The following is a 17,901-nucleotide window of genomic DNA, read 5'->3' as shown; positions in this document are numbered from 1 at the left end:
TGTTCTAGAAATATGTAGTACCAGAAGAGATGTAGGGGTCATTTACGTACAGGTTTGTCTACGCATTTCTTCTGACCAGCAAGACTTCTAAGGCTGGCAAGGCTTCTAAGTTTGGTAAAGGCCAATGAGACATTTGGCCAGGACACTTAAGATCTTAACACTAGCATAAAACAAAACACCATCAGAATACCAGGAGCAAAGCGATGGTAAGTTCACACTACATTCTGGGAAACCAAACCAAAAAGTCCGGTGGAATCCTTTTTCTACCAGGGTACTAGTTTTTTTTGCCAGACAGCGGTTAATGGATGTAGACTGGTTTGCAAGTCAAAGTGCTGCAGGAGGAGCTGAGAAGGTCATTACTGCAGGAAGGGATCTGAAAAGATTGGGAAGTCCAGACTGGACTCTTGGCCTTGACTCACAGAGGAGAAGCACACATAATGACTGAAGAGGTCAGTTACTGGGAGTACGTGGCAAACAGAGGGTAGAAAAGAGTAAAAGAGGCAGTGAAACTGTGGGGAAGGGAACTGTTTGCGCTCGACTGGGCTCTCGGCATGTGATACCGGTCAGTGGGAAACCACTGTCAGAATCAACAGCCTCTTGTCAAATACGGTGCTTTTGTGGTGCAAAAAGGCGGGCATCTGTGTCTGCTGTACAAAATAAATAAATTTCAACAACTCATCCAAACAGTACCACCAAACATCACATCACCAAATACGTGTGCTCTATTCAGGACTGGGAAACACACGCAGGGGCTCAAGACGGCAGCTCTCAGGAAACTCCATCACTGGTCCAAACTCTCGAACACTGACCTCAACCAGAAACTACCGGGAAGGTGAAAAGAGTAGTGGTGGTCTTCTTCAGGTGTGGAGCCTTCATCTTGTAACCTGAAGAAGGCTCCACAGCCAAAACGTTGTGTTTCTTTTCTTCTCTTTTCAGCATGGAATAAACCTTTACTTGGCCCTTTGATCATATAATGGCATGTGAGAGCCTGAAACAAGCTAGCAGTGTTGTTGAAGCTGAAAACTTGTTTCTGTTCTTTCAGAAAATCTATAGCCCCTGGTGCTTGCATCCATTAGATGGGAGCAACACTATGAGCACAGAAAAGGCAGACGGCCTGCCTTCGTTTCTACTCTTTCCCAGTTTCTTATGTGTGGCTCTTCTGAGTGCCTCACTAGCTCTGTTCTGTCAGATATTTTTGCTATTAGCACACAATTGGCGAAATGTCGCCATCTGCTGTACAGTCTTTAAGTTTCACCTTCTCGGCTGTCATCCTTGACAGGGATAGCAATGATCGGGATGGTCTTCAACCATGATTTCACCTGCAGGCTTTGTGTTGCTGAGGTTGAGATAAAATATAAAATAACAACAATTCCAATTCTAAGAAAAGAAATCTTGCAGACGGTCAAAGGGTGTGTTACAGGAGCCCGACAGCTCCGCAAGATGAGAGATCGAGCAGTGTTTGGCGGTGCTCACCAGAGGGCAGCCTTCATTTTTGTTGTGACCAGGAATCACAACAATGTTGCGCTGTGGCACATGAAAGAGGTGAGAACGAATCGCGTTGTAAATCAACGGAGGCTGAAAAAAAAGCCGGAGTTTCCTAAAAATAGGTTATTGTCGAGGTTTGAAGAAGAAGAAAGGTAGGTCAATACGGTTTTCATTTTCTGTCAACGTCACGCTTATTCAGAAGCCGGTGGTGTGGTTGTGTGTTATCGGGGGAGTGAAACAGTGTTTCTGGAGCACAAAACTTCCAGGTTGATGTGGGATTTCTGCCGTCAGCGTCCGGGCCTGGTCTTCTGCTCCTGGGCTTTTGTCAGTGTGCGTCCTTCAAATGGCTCCGTATGCTGAAGCCCAGCTGATTGATGCTGATGCCCGGGACAATGTTTCCGTTTGTTTTGCAAAGGAAACGAAAACCTTTTCTCTAACAGACAGACAGCGTTGTGTTCGCCCTGCTGCTGGGACAAACAGATAATTTCTGTAAAAAAATAAAGTGACCTACAGAGTGAGATTTGGGGCAATTGTCTCGTGTAGTTCTGTCTAACCGGGGGGAATCTGATGTTTCTTGTATTGTGTCAGATGCGGTCCTCCGATCTTCTGGTTGTATTTACTTTTCCCAAGCAGGGGGGAAATAGGGTATCTTTGAGACCCAATGCTTTCCGCACTAAAACGTAAATGTGAAGTTTTTACGCCAAGCACAAAATTGTAGGAGTTTTTGCACACGTTAACGTATGTTTAGAAACCGTATCTCCTTAAAGTCTCTGCAAATTGAATTTGTCTTTGTCTTCAGCCGGTAGCAGAACCAGACACGTATTGAGATGATTCATAGTTAGTCAGGCGTGGTTTTACAGAGTTTGGAATATTCTTTTCGTATTTTAATTGAACGATTGTAAACCTGAATCTGAATGTACACTGATGATTGTAGCCCATTGCTGATTCAGGATCAGTAAAGCTGTGTAAGAACACAAGAAAGGTTACAGACTGGAGAAGGCCATTCTGCTCCTGTAGCTTGTAGTAACAGGTGACTGAGGAGCTGTTTCATCCAGCTGTTTCTTCAAGAAGGCTAAGTCGTTGTTAGCTTTAACAACCAACAACATGGTTCGGAAGCATCTTCCAAACTCCCAGATCCTTGCTGTAAATGGTTCTCAGTTTTGTATGAGGAACCTATAAAGCCCTCTAAGTGGTGTTAATTATCAGAGATGTTTGAGAAATGGATTTGGTCATATTTTGTTCTTCCTTTTCATCTACGGACTAGGCCTACCGTTTACAATTGTTGTCATTTTCTGTTGTGAAAAAACTTCTGATGTTAAACATTGTCTCAGAAATATAGGATGGTCTTGGAAATAATAATGTTCAGTTTTCCAGCAAGACCTATAAAATAATACAAAGGAGTTAACAGATAAATGGATTTATAGGCCTAATTAAGTAGTGTACCTCTTTGAGTTGTAGTACTGTTTGTCATAGGCCAGCGCTTTCTTACTGCCTGTAGCACGTAATGTTTGTTTTCTTTGTGTACCGATAGTGTCCAAACCTGAATGTCAGGGATAAGATGTCCATGGCTTTTCAAGACCGAAACAGCCGCTGGCAGGAAATCCAGAGGGGACTACAGTTCATCCAGTAAGTGTGTTCTGGGCTGGGAGCAGGCGGCGTGTACGTGTATTTTAGAAAAATGTATCAAGTGTAGGATTGTACGATATCTCCATTCGTTTTCTTTTCATATAGACCAAAGCCGTGTACAAAAGTCTCTTCCTCTAAACTCGCATGTATTTTAGTTGACAGGAAAAAAGATCAATCTTGTTATTATGCAGTATGAATTGTGTAATTCAGTGATTGTTAGTTTTGTGCAGTGAAAAAACTATACAAGTATTTTAGTGTCTTTATTAGGCTGTTGATGACTAGAGTTCTTCAGCTTTGAGCATTTCTCAAAGGTGTGGGTACTGTAATTGTGTTCAGCAGGCTCAGTGTGCTCTGTAAGTCAATGCAGCGCATTTCTTTTCTCTGTGGGAAATGGCGCTAAGCTCTTGTTTACACTAATTGAATGAGTTGCTTGTCTTGTGGGAGTATGAGGGTAATTTCAGTTTAACATGGGAATGCCATAATTGTATGCACTGTCACCCATGTGACTGGATATTTTCTCTTAAGGGTAATTTTGGTTTCAAATGGGGAATTACCAGTGAGGTTATTTTTAATAGACATAATTCTTATAAAGAATGGGGAGATGAACACTTTTTTCTGCATCTTGGTAAAAATATTTTGCTCTGCACCAAATTATGTATTATTATGCCGAATTACGTATTTACGTAAAATTGTATTGTATTATAGGAATTTATTTTTGACTATTCAGGAGCTTATCAAGCAAAGTATTGACTCATAGAGATGAATAATTATGCAAACAACACAATGTTTAAGTTTTTTATTTTTCTTTGCAACTTTTTTATAACATTTAAATGCTTTCGATTATAATAGGGTTCAGTTTGAGCATTCAAGCTTTAAAAGTAGTTCAGTAAAATGGGACATCATTGTAAGTGGCTGAATATGTTTTGAGAGAGATTGTAGTTTGGGAGATCTGAAGAATAATATGTGCTGATCCTGTTTCCTTCTGAGTCTGTTGTGAGTCTTGGGTACTTTAAGAAAGCTCCGCAGGTAGAATCGTGGCGAATGCTGAGGTGTCTGTTAATTGGAGAACAGCTTCTTTAGATTTTAACAGAGCTCCGTGCTGTCATGATTGTTTGGTCTTTTGAAAATTATCCCCTCTTCAAAAATTGATTGGTATTATAGAATTGTATTAGAATATTACCTTTGAAAACAGTAGTTCACCAATGTTTCTGCTTATGATCCTCTACTGTTTAGCAGTTTATCCTTGTATCGAAGGCTTGAGTACTTTCTGTAAAATTCACAAAACCAAATTTGAAGCATTTCGTGGAAATTAATTTTTGCCGATTCTTTTGATGAAACGTGGATACTGTGAAGAAATCATTATAAGCTCTGCTTTCTTGAGGACTTTTTGTGTTTTATGTTGCCGTGGATTTTAACAAAGATCAAATATTCTCAAACTATGGGCGATTTTGTGAGAGTCTGATGTTATGTGATTTTTTTTTTGTAGGTCTACTTTGCCCTTTCCTGGAACACAAGAAGACTATGAGGTAACAATCTAAGATTCTTTTAAGAGTGAACACCTCACGCAGGTAGTGGAGCAGAAAATGGAAGCACAGTTATCAGGATGTTGAGCCACGTCTGGGTAGTGTAGCTTGTATGTGCTCTGCAGGAGGGACGCAGCCCCATTTTTCCAGCAATCAACTTAACCCTGGCTGAAGGAGGTGGAAGACGCAGCTTGGGCATTATTCTACAACATTCTATAAAAGCTCAGCCAGGTCCATGTCAGGTGACTGAGAAGGCCCGGACACGTGTGTGACAGTTGTGTTGTGCTCATCACACCCCTGGGCGACCACACATGCCCTGTGCGTCGAGACATTGTCTGCCTGCAAGGAAACAACTGCTGCAACATGGGGTGAATATGGTCACTCAGAACTGATGCGTTAAGATTAGCATTGACCTTTCCTTCGATGGGAATGAATTCATCTAAACCATGCCCAGTAAATGTTGGGGGGCACGTTAATGGTGCCACCAGAATCCTTCACCGGTCTTCTGGTTGGCCCAGCACTGGCGCTTGTTAGTCACGAAGAGTTTCCACTGCTGGGTGTCTGTGGCCCACGCTCCTTGCACCACTGTTTGTGCTCACAAGTGCTTTGCCAGGTGCAGTGAGCAGTTTGTGGCTCTGGTTTTCCACTCTGTGGAGCTCTTGCTGAACTGTTTTAGAAACATCTTGGTTACTGAAGCTCATGCCGAGCACACCCTCTACGTCTGTATTTAGAAAAGTATTTAAATGCTCCAGAACTCTTAAAAATAACATCCGCAAAATCTGTAAACCAGAACCATTTCGAATGCTCCATATTCAGCAGTCCATGAATCACTACAAAGCCAAAGACCCATTTTTCCCCCATAAACAGATATGTCCTTACAAAACAACCTGTATTGTTTCACTGAATCAAACCATTAAAGACGACAGTCGGGCGCTCCAGCTGCTTGTACAAGAGTTGCCAGTGCTGCCTGTACCAGTCTGGCTGTCGAAAGGAGAGTACGCCGTCGTCCCAGAGGTGACCTTGTGTGCGGCAGTGCCATTGCGGCGGTCAGCTCAGAGCTAGCGGGAGTCTCGCTGACAGCCCTCTCCCTCCTGGAACACGTCCGCAAACGGCTCTGACAGGGAAAGATGGGTCCTTCACCCGGGGACGTCTCTTTGCAGCCTTGTGATTCTCATCTCTCCTGCATTTGTACCCGTTCCCACTGTAAGACTTGTGAAGCAGCAAAATAGTTGAGCATTTTCCTGTCCATCTGTGTTTCCCTAAAACAGTTGCCACCTCATCCCGTAAAAGCTCTGTGTTTAGCTTCCAGCATCTGCATTCAATCTTAAATCCTTTCTCAGGAGGTGATCTGAAACATCAACTATTTCCTGTACATTCCAAGAATTCACTCAAAATAAAATACATTCTGGTAGCTCATTTCCCTGTTGTGTTTATTTGGTTAAACCATTTCTCCATTGGTCACACCATTTTAAAGGAATCCTGTAAACTAAAATCCTCTAAAAATCCTCTTCATCTGCTCATCTATGCACAGCCTGTTGCACTATTGTACTTTCTGGACACTGCATTAATATACTGTTTATACTGTGGTACTTTAAATCCGTTTATACCCATGTGCATTTTGCACATTTAATTTTAATTATTTTAATTTTAGTCTATTCTGATGTCTGTTTCTGCTTGTCTTGGGCTGGGCTGCTGTAACACCTCAATTTCCCTTCGGGATCAATAAAGTCTTATCCATCTAAAATCCTTTAAAGCATCACAGCCTTATCCCATCTCATCCATCCTTTAGGAGAAGAACCTACAGGAGAAACAAAAAAATACCTCCCACCTTCTAACCCCAGAGGGCTCAGGTGCAAAAAAACCCAACAACAATCCTTTAAAGCAAACCCAGAAGTAAATATCTGGAACTAGATGAATCGGCTCTCGCTCAGACTCACCTTCTGCCCCTCAGTCACAGCTGGCACAGCTCCTCCTGCAGCCTTGTAGTCATCATCACGGGCAGGCTGGCCTGGCCCAAAGCATGCTGGGATGTTATCTGCTTGTGCTTGTGTGAAGCCCTTGCTTCCAGTCTACTTGATGTCCTGCACGTGTCTGGCCTTTCCCTTCCTTGTCCACTGCCCGTACTTGGCATTGCATCTTCCAAATGTTCAGCACGCAAGTAAGAGGAGTAAAGGAAAACCATTCTATTAGTTACCCTGTTTCCCACTTTTATTTATGAGTTACGCTTGTTAGCTTTCTCTTGATGGTTCTTCTTTCAATCTGAAGGTTTTCATTCAAGACCTCGTGAGAAAGCTCTTTGGTGAAGGCAATGATGTCTATAAAGAAGGGGACTGGGCCAGAGCTTTGGAGATGTACACAGAGGCCTTGAGCATAGCCGAATACGCCGATTCCGAAGACATCCATGTTCCCAGTGAAACATTGGAAAAGCTGTACGCTAATCGGGCTGCTGTTAACTTAAATATGGTAAGTGTTGCCGAGTGTCTCCAGAAATCTAATAATAGTAGATGTAATAATTATTGTTCTATATTCTTATACAAATACAATATATTGTGATTCCCTTAGTAAAATGATTGCTTGTGCTTATTTATGGCTTATGCCTCAGAAAACTGATAAAACCAGAAAGTAAAGTTGAGATTGCTAAATTTAAATTTATTTTCATTCTTTATAGTTTGAACCTTATGGGTCACAGTTTGCCAATAGCTCTTTGAGTGTCGCTAGCGATTCTGAAGCACATCCGTATTACTAGTAGAGGTGACGATTGAGTGACGTGTCTGTGTGTGGAACATGGAACAGCTTCTTGACTGCGTGATGAAGTAGCTTGTTCTTTGTGAGGAATGGATGGAGCTGGCCTGTTGCAGGATCAGTGAGTTTCCATGAGCTTTTCCCTGTTCACGACTCTAGTGCCGGTGAGATCTTTCATGTCCGTACGGACTTCATTCTGATGTGTCACAAACTGGTGGGGGGCATTGCATAGAGGTGACTTTAAAAAAAAAAAAGACCTTTTTTGGTGTCCTTGTAAATAATCTGCATTTTCAGTGTGTAACATACTGAACTGAACAAAATTGCCAAGTTTTTATTTTCTTTTTTCTCTCTCTGTCACTAGCAGCTGACTCTGTGTATTTCTCTGCCCATCTTCACTCGTTTAGCAGACAAGAAAGAACAGACGACTTTCTTTTGTACAGATTAGACAGAACCAGAATAAAGCAAAATTTCAGTGACTGATTTATCTCACCATGTGCAGTCATTTTAATATTAGATTTAATTCTAAAGAAACGGTACAATTTATGGAGGGTGAACCTTACTGGTTTTAATGACATTTGCAAAGATCAACTTAAAGAGATTGAATTGGTTTTTACAGAACAGTGATACAGGAGAAGGTCCTCTATACAGATGAAGCAGTATCTAGAGTGAATTCATTTTTTTACTATAAGGAAAAAGTAAAACAAGCCAAATTGAAAGAATTACCATCTGTATTAAATACATAGAACAAGAGCATGAAAACAGCTGCTCACTAGATATCAGAAGGATTAAGACAGAGAATTTGTGAAGCATTGAAGTGGAAAGCAAAATGACTACAAAAATTAAAGTCAACTTTAAAACTTCCATGAACCAAAACTAATATACTTGCAAGAATTATAAACATCTATAAAATCCTGATGAGATAACGGACCTATTGAATTGCAAATTAATTGCAACGTATACTCGCAATCTGGAATTCAGAATAAACATGTCTTTATTAGACAAACTGCCCTTAGAACAAAACAGTGCTGACTAGGGTACTAAGCAATGCAGTCCAACACAACTCCAGAGACATATGGTTTTCCAGGTGAATTTCGTAAGATAAACAGAGAATAGTTTGCTTCACTGCTTATGTCCACCTGTAATTAAGTAAGGGAAGGAAATTTTTTGTCCTCCTGGAAATTATTCTTTAATTAACCCAAAGGAAGGAAAATGACCGGTAAATGCGTATCTTTTGACTAATGTGAACTGTAAAATCTGGATCATAGCCAAAATAAAAGAAGATTATACCCAAGTGAGTAAATGTAGATCAAACAGAGAATCAGAGCTACTCTTCATATTATGAGTAATATTGTTGTCTGAAAAATCAAAAGAAAGACGAAAGAGAAACTATTGGTTAGGCTGAATGCAGAAAAGGTGTTTTACTAGGCAAGTTGGAATTTTTTAAACTAAACACTTGAGAGATTTGGTTTTCATAAATTTGAAAATTAAAATTAAAATCTGTTTAAATCATACTGCACAAATTAAGACTAATGTCAGATTCCTTTCTTGTAAATGAAATGGATTGTAATTTCAGGGGCTGCATGACCAGGTTTTAGAAGACTGTGAAAAGACTTTGCAGCACAACGAAAATAACTTCAGAGCTCTGTACCGGAAATCAAGGTCTCTCAAGGAGCTGGGCAGAAACAAAGAAGCGTACGATGCAGTAGCAAAGTGTTCCTTAGCAGTGCCGCAAGTAAGAACACTGATTTACATTTCAAAATGAATCTCTGCTCTTGATTTCAGAATTGTTAAGGATAAGTGTGAAGCAGCCTGTTTTGCCTTTCAGATTTGCCTTTCAGATTTAAGGTTTTGTGATACCTTGTTTGTCTTCATAAGAATAAAGACTAAAACATGATTTAATCACCGATCAAAACTGACCCAGAAGAGTAATACCAGAATTAATATGTAATATATGTAATCATAATTGTCTGAGCTCATAATGTGGTGTAAAAAACCTTAAATATCTTCGTTATTAATATATATTTATATACTTCTCCGTGACTGGTATATGATTGCTTATTTTCGTGTGTGTTGCAGGATGAAAGCGTGATAACACTGACCCAGGAACTAGCTAAAATTCTGGGATTGAAAATTCGTAAGGCATATGTTAGAACTAAGGCAAGTACTTTCCTTGTTTCTTCTTAGCATTATTTTTAATGTAAACGAATCAGTTTTATTGCCAGTCTATGGTTTCTGCTATATTATTATTTAAGAATTTTTGCTATTGAAGCTGGCATGAAACTTTGACAGGTACAGACTGGTGGGTGACAGTCCCTTCTGATCATGTCTCATTTTGTCTTTCCAGCCTGCTTTAAACCCTTTACTGGGTTCCAGCAGTTCAAGTCTAGTAAATGATAAGGTAATGTATATACATGCATACTCTTTCTGCTACATATGGCTTTGTTTGGATGACTTTCTACTCTTGCCTTTTCCAATCTGTATTATTTAAGTATTTTAAAATTCTCTTAGATTGCAATGAGTTTGACGTGCAGTCTCGGGGAATTAGACAAACCACTCTCATGAGGTCAGGAACCTGTTACACAAGCATTACAGCAGGAAGGCAGCAGGGCCTGATCTTCTGTCCACGGCTGCTTTTCAGCGCTGTGTTTACCAGCGTGCCCGATTTTACTGATATTTTCAATACTTCTGTAAAGCCGTGTAAAGTTCCCGCATGTTTCAAGTCTACAGTGATTATTCTAGGGCCTGAGAAAGCTAATGTCAGATGCCTGAATAATTAGAGGCCTGTGGCCCTGACCTCAGTTATCATGAAAGCGTCTGAGTAACGGCTTTGTAACCATCTGCCCGGTGTTGTGCTGGACCCTTACCAGTTCAACTACAGGGCCAGGAGCTCCTGTTTACCCAACACAACTCGGCTTTTAGTGCCAGTAGTGCCTTTACAGCCGTTTGATAAACTTCAAGCGCTGGGCATCAGCCTGTCCCAGTGCCACTGGATGCCAGATTTCCTGTCTGCTAGGAAGCAGGGGGTGGTGGGTCGCATGCTCTCTAAGTCTACGACTCCTCGAGCCCCTCGAGGCTGAGCGCTGTTCCCACACGAATGGCCGTGTCTCTTTTTCGGATTCTGTGAGGAAGATGAAATGCGCAGATGAAGCGACACTGATGGTTTGGATAAGTAACGGCACGTAGAAGGGATGTCAGTGCACTGGCCAGGCGAAGCGATGAGAATTATTTGACGCTCTCCAAGAGCTGGTGGAGAGGAAGACATCTCCCATGAGAGCTGAGAAAGTCCAGACTTGGCCAGGCAGCAGTGACACACTTCTGGAGAGCTGTGGTTGACCTTCTCGGTAACAGTGCGGTGCGGCAACACAGCTGCCCAGGACAGGGAACAGCTGGAAGAGTCGTATGCAAAGCGTCCAAGATCAGAGTGAAGACCTTGCCCAAAGTTGCCTCTGTTTACAACAGACACATCTAATGGAAAACTAGAGGGTGTCCACAGACCCCTTGCATCCCAGCTCCTTTTCTAAACCTCTGCTTTCAGGGAGGAGGGTTCAAAGCTTCAGATGTCCTGCTTGGTTCCAAAACAGCACCTGTCTGGAGGCCATTAGGCACCTCGATATGGGAGTGATTAGAAATATAAGTGGACTAGACCTTTTGGTCTTTAATTTGATACTTTGGGTCTAAGATTCATTGATTGAATATTGCGCTCTGTGTAGGTGTAAGTTTAATATGTGTTGTTTTATCTGGGCTGCACTGAGAGACATGTTTAAATCTTGTATTGAATCTATGGATTTAATACATTTATAAACTGCTTTTACACATGCATCTTTTGTTTTGTGTAGATGTCTGTGCAGTATGTACATTTACGATGTTAAGATTGACATATATTGTGGTGTCCTGTTTTAAATGGCAGTTTATTGAAATCAATAATTATTTTTCATTTTTTCTAGTGCTCTAAAGGATCTGCTTCCGTTGAGGATATTGAGTTGGGTATGATTTTCTTGTTATCTCCGTTTCAGTAGTTAATGTAACTGGACTCTTTCCTTCCCTCCACATTTTCACACCGCGTCTCAAAATCAGTCACAGAACTGAAGATCCTTTCTCTCTCTTTGCAGAATTACCGCAGCCTGGCCCAGCGACTAGCACTGCGCTCCCTGTCCCGGGTATGGCGACCAGCTCTTCGGCGTTGGAACGGGCCGAGAGCGAATCGGCCCCTGTCTGCGCAGTTTCCTCCGTTTCCCCCATCCAAGCTCTCGGTCCCGAGAGGAGCGCTGCCCCGGCGTCGGGGTCAGTGCATTGCGCCGACGAGCCGTATCCGGTGCCCGAATCCTCTCGTCTGGACTACGATGGGGATATCATTGGGGATGAGCTGGACGAACTGCTGGACAGAGCTGCTCCTAGTGACACCTCGATGGTAAATCCCTTTATTATAGAAATATGTATCCCTGCTGTTTTCGGCCTGCTGCTCTAGACCAGGCAGAGCGGCTGGTCTGGTTTGGCCCGGACGTGTTTCTGACACAGCAGGGCCTGTTCGATCTCGTCTCGAACGTCTCGCCTCGGGACCCAGCTTGCGGTTTCAATTCTGTCTCGCTGTGAGACCCTGTGATTGTAACCCAGCACACAACCTCTAGTGGGCGACACGCTCTTTCATAGAGAACAATCAGCGAGCAGAATAACCAGCCTGGGAGATGTTCACGTTGGCACAGAGCCACCGGGGTGGTGCTGTATAAATCTCCAGGTGAACACCAGAGCTACACTGACTTCAGAGGAAATACTGGAATTGTGTTTAGATGGCTTTATAAAGGGCAGAGAAGGTTTGGTCTATTTCAGCATTCTAGCTTTCATCTCAACTTCTTATTTTATGATGTCTGCCATGTGTAGAGAGATGATTACCATATTACCATACAAAATAATACCAACAGATCAGAGACCCAATACGCTGTGGATTTGGTTTTATATAAAATGTATAGTATTTGAAAATCATCAAAATTACACAAAATAATTCTAGGAGCTGAAAGTTTGAAATCACAACACAATTGAGAGCTGCCACTAGAATTAGGGTTTCCTTTACTTACTGAAGCCAGAGACGTAGACCAGTGGTGTAAGTGGGGTCCTATGTAGATGCTCCCTGGGAGTGTTTACCAGATGATTTCAAAAATTGCACAACGCTGAAAGGCAACTTAAAGGTTTTGTTTTTCTGCTTGATAATACTTATAAATGTATCGCTGGATAAAGTATTATTTAAATACAAAAGTATTGGGTGTCGAGGAGAGCAACCAATCCTGTTTAAGTACATTTTGGAATATTGTTCCAACTGGACCATAATTATGTAATTGATGATAAAGAGGTCGAGTGTAATCACACTGCGGGTTGTATTGGATTTTGTATTGAAAGGGGTGAAAGCTGACTGGTGGTGCTTTGGAGTATTTCCAGCTGTGATCACCTATGAAGGGGCGGCTTTTAAAAGAGAAGCTGGCAGCAGAATGTTTGTGTGCAGTTTGTTTTGGGAAGACCAGGTTTACGTGCAAGTTTTAGCATGATTGTCTCCACAGTGTATTTATCAGTGTCTGTTTATATTCATTTTCACTCCCTGGCTTGCACGTCCTTTTGTACAACCCAGTACGTCTCCCAACACCTTTTGGTATTCTAAACTGTACAGTATGTTAAACAGCTAATCAAACGACATTTCATAAGCACAGTCATGCAGTCATACCTGAACAGTGCCCCAAAAGCCATGTTCCTGTAGGGTTTATCATTTGAGAACTCTTTTAATGAGCAGTGGGGTTACTTTGAAACATTTCTCTAATGAGATAAATATATGTGCGGTTTTATTTCAGGCCATTCCTGCAGTAAAGGGGCCCATTCCTTTACCAGCAAGTGTTCCCCCAGACGTCCCGATGTCCAGCCCCCTGCTTGTGCCGAGCATGGCCGTTTCCAATCCGTTCGCGCCGCCGCTGGCCTTGTCCTCCCTCTACCAGCTGCCCATGACCTCCGTGCTGCACAGCCTGGACACCTTTTCTTGCATGAATTCCCTGGACGCACTGTCAGTCTCGGAAACTCAGACAGGTAGGGCTTTTGTTTCTTGAAGATCTGTTCTTTGCTATTTAAATGTGCATGTCTAAGTCCATTAGAATTGAAAAGAGTAGAGACAGTTCAAGCCCTTTTGGTAGTTTGTGACTGATTGTTTTTTTGACCAGGATCTCCTCCAGCCATTTCTTGGAAAAATCCAGGGTTTCCATGTCATGTTGACATGGGTTACAGGTCCATAAATTCCCAACCCTTTGTAAATCTGTGCCTCCTGCTCCCGGTTTGAAATTCTCCTCGGTGTGGTTCCCACTTGCAGCACTTTTTATTGTGAAGAGATGGGTCACTGGGTTGACTTTGTGAATGCCTTTGATGATCAAGAACCCTCTCTGTTGGGGAAAAAACAACAAACAAAACAGTTCAGTTCATTCTGTGAGTGTAAGATATTCATTCCCTTGAGCAATATAAAGTATTTGGTTGCTCTTAACTCCTCTAGATTGATTTTGAGCAGCATGTGGTGTCTGAAATTCTACACGATACTCTAAATGACGTCAGTGCATAATGCATTGTGTGATCATATCATCGCTTGATTTAACTACACAGTGCCTTGCAAAAGCATTCAGTGTCTCCTGTCCCTTCCTACAGCTTTATCCCTGATTAATTGTTTTGAAAACTCCTCGGTCTTCATGTTTGAAATTCAGTAACCAACCGAGGGACGTTTCAGTGACGTGTGTTTCAGTTTGGTGTGTCTTTTTTACAAAAAGTAATTTTGTACCCCTAAACTAAATAAGGTCTACCATTGCAAAGGAAATGGTGGCAAATACTCCTGTAATCATCATTTTAGTGTTTGATTTTTTGTGTTACTTTTACAGTGTGTAATAATGAAAATACAAAAAGGATTAAAAATGTTTATAATGTAAACTTTAAAGTCTTCAGCTGCTTAGCCGCTGTCTGGGTTACCTTTATCTCGTTGTCTGGTCCCTGTTTCAGTCTGCCCCTGCCATCACTGGCTCAGCCCCTCGGGACGTCGCTCTCGGTCTCGGGCTGTTGGTCTGTTCATCAGGTCAGCTCAGGCTCCTGCTCAGCCCCGGTGTGCAGTGTCTTGCCTGTCGCACCTGTGAAGAGAGCACACGCTGGAGTAGACAGGAGGCCTGTCATCAGGACCCATAGCTGGCTTCTCTCAGGCCACTCCCAGAGCACAGCTGGGGATTGTCACAGAACACTGCACTTCCTTTACCCATGAAGTGTTTTTATTAATAATATTCACTTGAATAAAGTGGATACATGTGTCTTTCAGCAGAAGGCAATTGGGGCATTTATTGATCTGTATTATTGATAAGAAGTATTGATCTGTACTGATCTGTATTGTTCTGTGGGTGTTACTGCTGTCTAGAGTGACTGGGGAAGAGTTACATCAGTAGTGTATGGGCCCCCTGAATTTGGGGGCTATTTACAAGGGACAATTCAATATTTTTCCATCTGGCTTGATATTCTGGATTACAAGAATTAATGAGAGGTTTAACCTGAGATGCATAATAATAATCCTTCAAACGTGGTAAAGCCATACCCCCTTTATCTTTTGAAAGTTGCAATGTTTTGAATCGAATTTAGGTTTTCTCCCCTGCCAAATAAACCTAGAAATCATCTTATCCCATTCCGAAAATTGTTTTGCAGAGACTTCTACAGGGAGAGCTTGAAATAGAAAGAGTAATCGAGGCAGTAGATTCATTTTTACTGATTCAATTCTAGAACTGAAACTCATAAAGGGGATTAGGCTCCATTTCAATATATCTGCTTTAATTTTAGTTATAAGGGGTCCATAATTGATTGTTGCTAATACAGAAATATCTTTTGGTAAATAGACTCCTAAATATCTCATTGAACTTTGGTCCCACTTTAGGTGGTATTTGCCTTTTAATAAATCAGGAGGGTTGTAATTAAAAGTTAGAATTTGTGTTTTTTGAACATTTAACTTATAGCCTGCCAGCAAGCCAAAGCTATCTAAGAGTTTCATTACTGCTAGAAATGAACTAGTGGGATCCTCCAGATGTAATAAAACGTCATCTGCGTACAGTGCAATCATGTGCTCATTACCTTGTATAGAAATACCTTTTATTTTGTTATTTTGTCGTATCCACTGGGCTAGTGGCTCTATATATAGAGCACAAAGCAATGGAGATAAAGGGCAGCCTTGTCTAGTCCCTCTTTCTAAAATTATTCTATCAGATAAATAACCATTTATTTTAATTTGTGCTGTTGGTCTATCATATAAAGTTTGAATACCTTTAATAAGATTTTCACAAAACCCAAACCTACCTAAAACCCTATAGAGGTATTTCCAACTACCAGAGTCAAAAGCTTTTAAATGTAGTCATCTTAAGTGATTCTAGTACCTGAATCGCTGCTGTGTATTTAATTCAGAAACGTATTTTCCTTTGCCTGAGGCATGTGTTGATTTCAGTGTAATTGTTGTACACCTGAAATGAATACACGTCACATACTAGCCATTTCCCTTTCATTGTCTAGAAGTTTCCTATTCTTGTCCCAGAATCATTTTAATTCATCCTTTGTTTTCTTATAATGGTCTATCACTGAATGAAGTTTTTTTTTATTTCAGTCCCTATATCAGTATTGTACAATTTACATCTTTTAAGAAGAAATCATTATTTTGAAGATGAAATCATTTTTTTTCTAAAAATATGGTTGCTTGTCTGTAGAGGACAGCTGGGGAGCAATATATTTTGGACTTGCCTTCTAAAAATGTTGTACATGAAAGTTACTCATCATACTGCCTGCTTTTTATTTCAGCATAGTATCATTTACATAATGCACATCTTGTATTCTTAAAAAAGTCAGGTGGAAAAATGCATTATATTATTTTTAAAATAATATCGAATTATTCAATTTTGAAAAGGGGAAAATCTGCTTCTCTCACACTGATCATTGACCAAGTACTTTGATAACATTTCTGAAGCATTTAGTTTTTGTTTCTTTCTATTTTAAATCAAGATTGTTCTTCTGTTCTTGCATCTGGAAGTCAAGGTTATGGTCAGCAGCCATTTATGCCTGTAAGTTCAAATTAATTTCTACTTTAGGTACAATTGTTTGTTTTGAAAAATAATCTTCAGAATTATTTTGGAGATTGGTTTGTTTCCCATCTTGGTAGTTTGAGTATTTTTTATTTATATTGTTAAAAACTGTGGTTTCATGATGATATTCTCATAATTGTAAATTATGCTTTTTTCAGCTTAACAAAGATAATCTTTTGGGGTCTCAGTGTGGCTCAAGCAATATAGATCAAAGTGATGTCTTTTCTGGTGGATCAGATTTGAGTAAAAACCCTTTGTCTGACACCCATGAATTCAAACCAGCTTGCAATCTTTGTTATGTGAAAACAGGTGAGAATGTCTTTTTTTACAGCACATGCAAAACAGATCATTTGCACTTAGAGACATAAGTGTAAATTAAAGATTATTATTAAAAAGATTTAAATATCATAAACATATTAAGAAAGTATATATTTAGAATTTTACTTTGTGCTTGAAAATGTTATTATCTCCACTTGGTTTGGTAGCAGATTACAATACCAGGTCTGTCTTGGGCTGGAGCTGAGTTTTTGCTTTGCAAATAATTGAAATGAAAACATTTTGATTTTTGCTGGTTTATGTATTTTTTTTTCCTTAGGACCTAGCTTGTTGGATTACACGTTCAGTGCTGATCTTGAGCACACATGCAAGAATGACATCTTACTTGGAAGGATAAAGACTACTGAAGACTCAGCTTATAAAAGAATTCGACCTAGACCAACGAAAAATCAATATGTTGGCCCATATTACATTTGTAAAGGTAAGGAATTCCGAAAAACTCACTCATGTCAAACCCACGTGACCTTTCAAATATTTGGAAAGGCTCAGTGTTGATCTTGACGAAAGAGGAGATTGTTAACTTTTAATATCTACAAAGCAGGGGTTATGATGAAGAAGGCATGACCAGACTTCTAGTTTCTAGAGTATGGAATAGCCTTGTCATTAACACCTTGAACATTAACAACAAGTGTTATGGATAATGTTCTTGGTAGCCTTTCTGGAACAGCATCTTCCTTAAAAGTTATATGAAATGATAATACGATCAGCCCTCCAGAGTTGTACGTTTGTGTTTTAAGTAGTTTCAGAACAACCCTGGCAGTATTTTCTCATAAAGGACTCCCAGATGTATCCTGCCCGGGACTGAGCACACACTCTCTGTTCCTGACTGCAGTGACACGCGTGTCTTTGCTTGTAAGATGTTGCTGCAGGAGACGAGTGCCGGTACCCAGGTCACTGCACGTTCGCGTACTGCCAGGAGGAGATCGATGTCTGGACCCTGGAGCGGAAGGGGGCGATTGCCCGGGAAATGTTGTCTGATCCTCTTTGGGGAAATGGAAAGGTTAATTTAACTGTACCCAAGCTCTTGCAAGAACACCACGGGATATTTATGTTCCTCTGCGAGGTAAGAGCTGGATTGTTCA

At 40.8% G+C, this 17,901-nt stretch overlaps 1 protein-coding gene and 1 long non-coding RNA gene across 2 annotated transcripts in view; one reads left to right on the top strand and one right to left on the bottom strand.

The window, feature by feature from the left end:
- Positions 1-1,350: 1,350 nt before the first annotated feature.
- The window catches only part of zc3h7a (zinc finger CCCH-type containing 7A), a 22,160-nt gene continuing 5,609 nt past the window's right edge, over positions 1,351-17,901 (top strand). The window contains exons 1-14 of the mRNA XM_015359829.2: positions 1,351-1,542; positions 3,017-3,111; positions 4,598-4,637; positions 6,900-7,097; positions 8,950-9,108; positions 9,453-9,533; positions 9,721-9,774; positions 11,321-11,360; positions 11,486-11,784; positions 13,208-13,436; positions 16,404-16,462; positions 16,642-16,792; positions 17,079-17,240; positions 17,677-17,882. Coding sequence (XP_015215315.2) covers positions 1,441-1,542; positions 3,017-3,111; positions 4,598-4,637; positions 6,900-7,097; positions 8,950-9,108; positions 9,453-9,533; positions 9,721-9,774; positions 11,321-11,360; positions 11,486-11,784; positions 13,208-13,436; positions 16,404-16,462; positions 16,642-16,792; positions 17,079-17,240; positions 17,677-17,882 — 1,875 coding nt within the window. The 5' untranslated portion in view covers positions 1,351-1,440. The remainder of the gene's footprint in view (positions 1,543-3,016; positions 3,112-4,597; positions 4,638-6,899; positions 7,098-8,949; positions 9,109-9,452; positions 9,534-9,720; positions 9,775-11,320; positions 11,361-11,485; positions 11,785-13,207; positions 13,437-16,403; positions 16,463-16,641; positions 16,793-17,078; positions 17,241-17,676; positions 17,883-17,901) is intronic.
- The window catches only part of LOC138224330 (uncharacterized), an 11,700-nt gene continuing 7,233 nt past the window's right edge, over positions 13,435-17,901 (bottom strand). Inside the window, exons 2-3 of the long non-coding RNA XR_011182790.1 lie at positions 14,355-14,509; positions 13,435-13,783 (exon numbers count right to left, since the gene is read on the bottom strand). This is a non-coding gene — a long non-coding RNA (uncharacterized lncRNA). The remainder of the gene's footprint in view (positions 13,784-14,354; positions 14,510-17,901) is intronic.

This window comes from Lepisosteus oculatus, chromosome 19 (genome assembly GCF_040954835.1).
Source record: "Lepisosteus oculatus isolate fLepOcu1 chromosome 19, fLepOcu1.hap2, whole genome shotgun sequence".
NCBI classification, from domain to species: domain Eukaryota; kingdom Metazoa; phylum Chordata; class Actinopteri; order Semionotiformes; family Lepisosteidae; genus Lepisosteus; species Lepisosteus oculatus.
The sequence above is the reverse complement of the archived record's forward strand: the minus strand, read 5'-3'. Positions and strand labels throughout refer to the sequence as shown.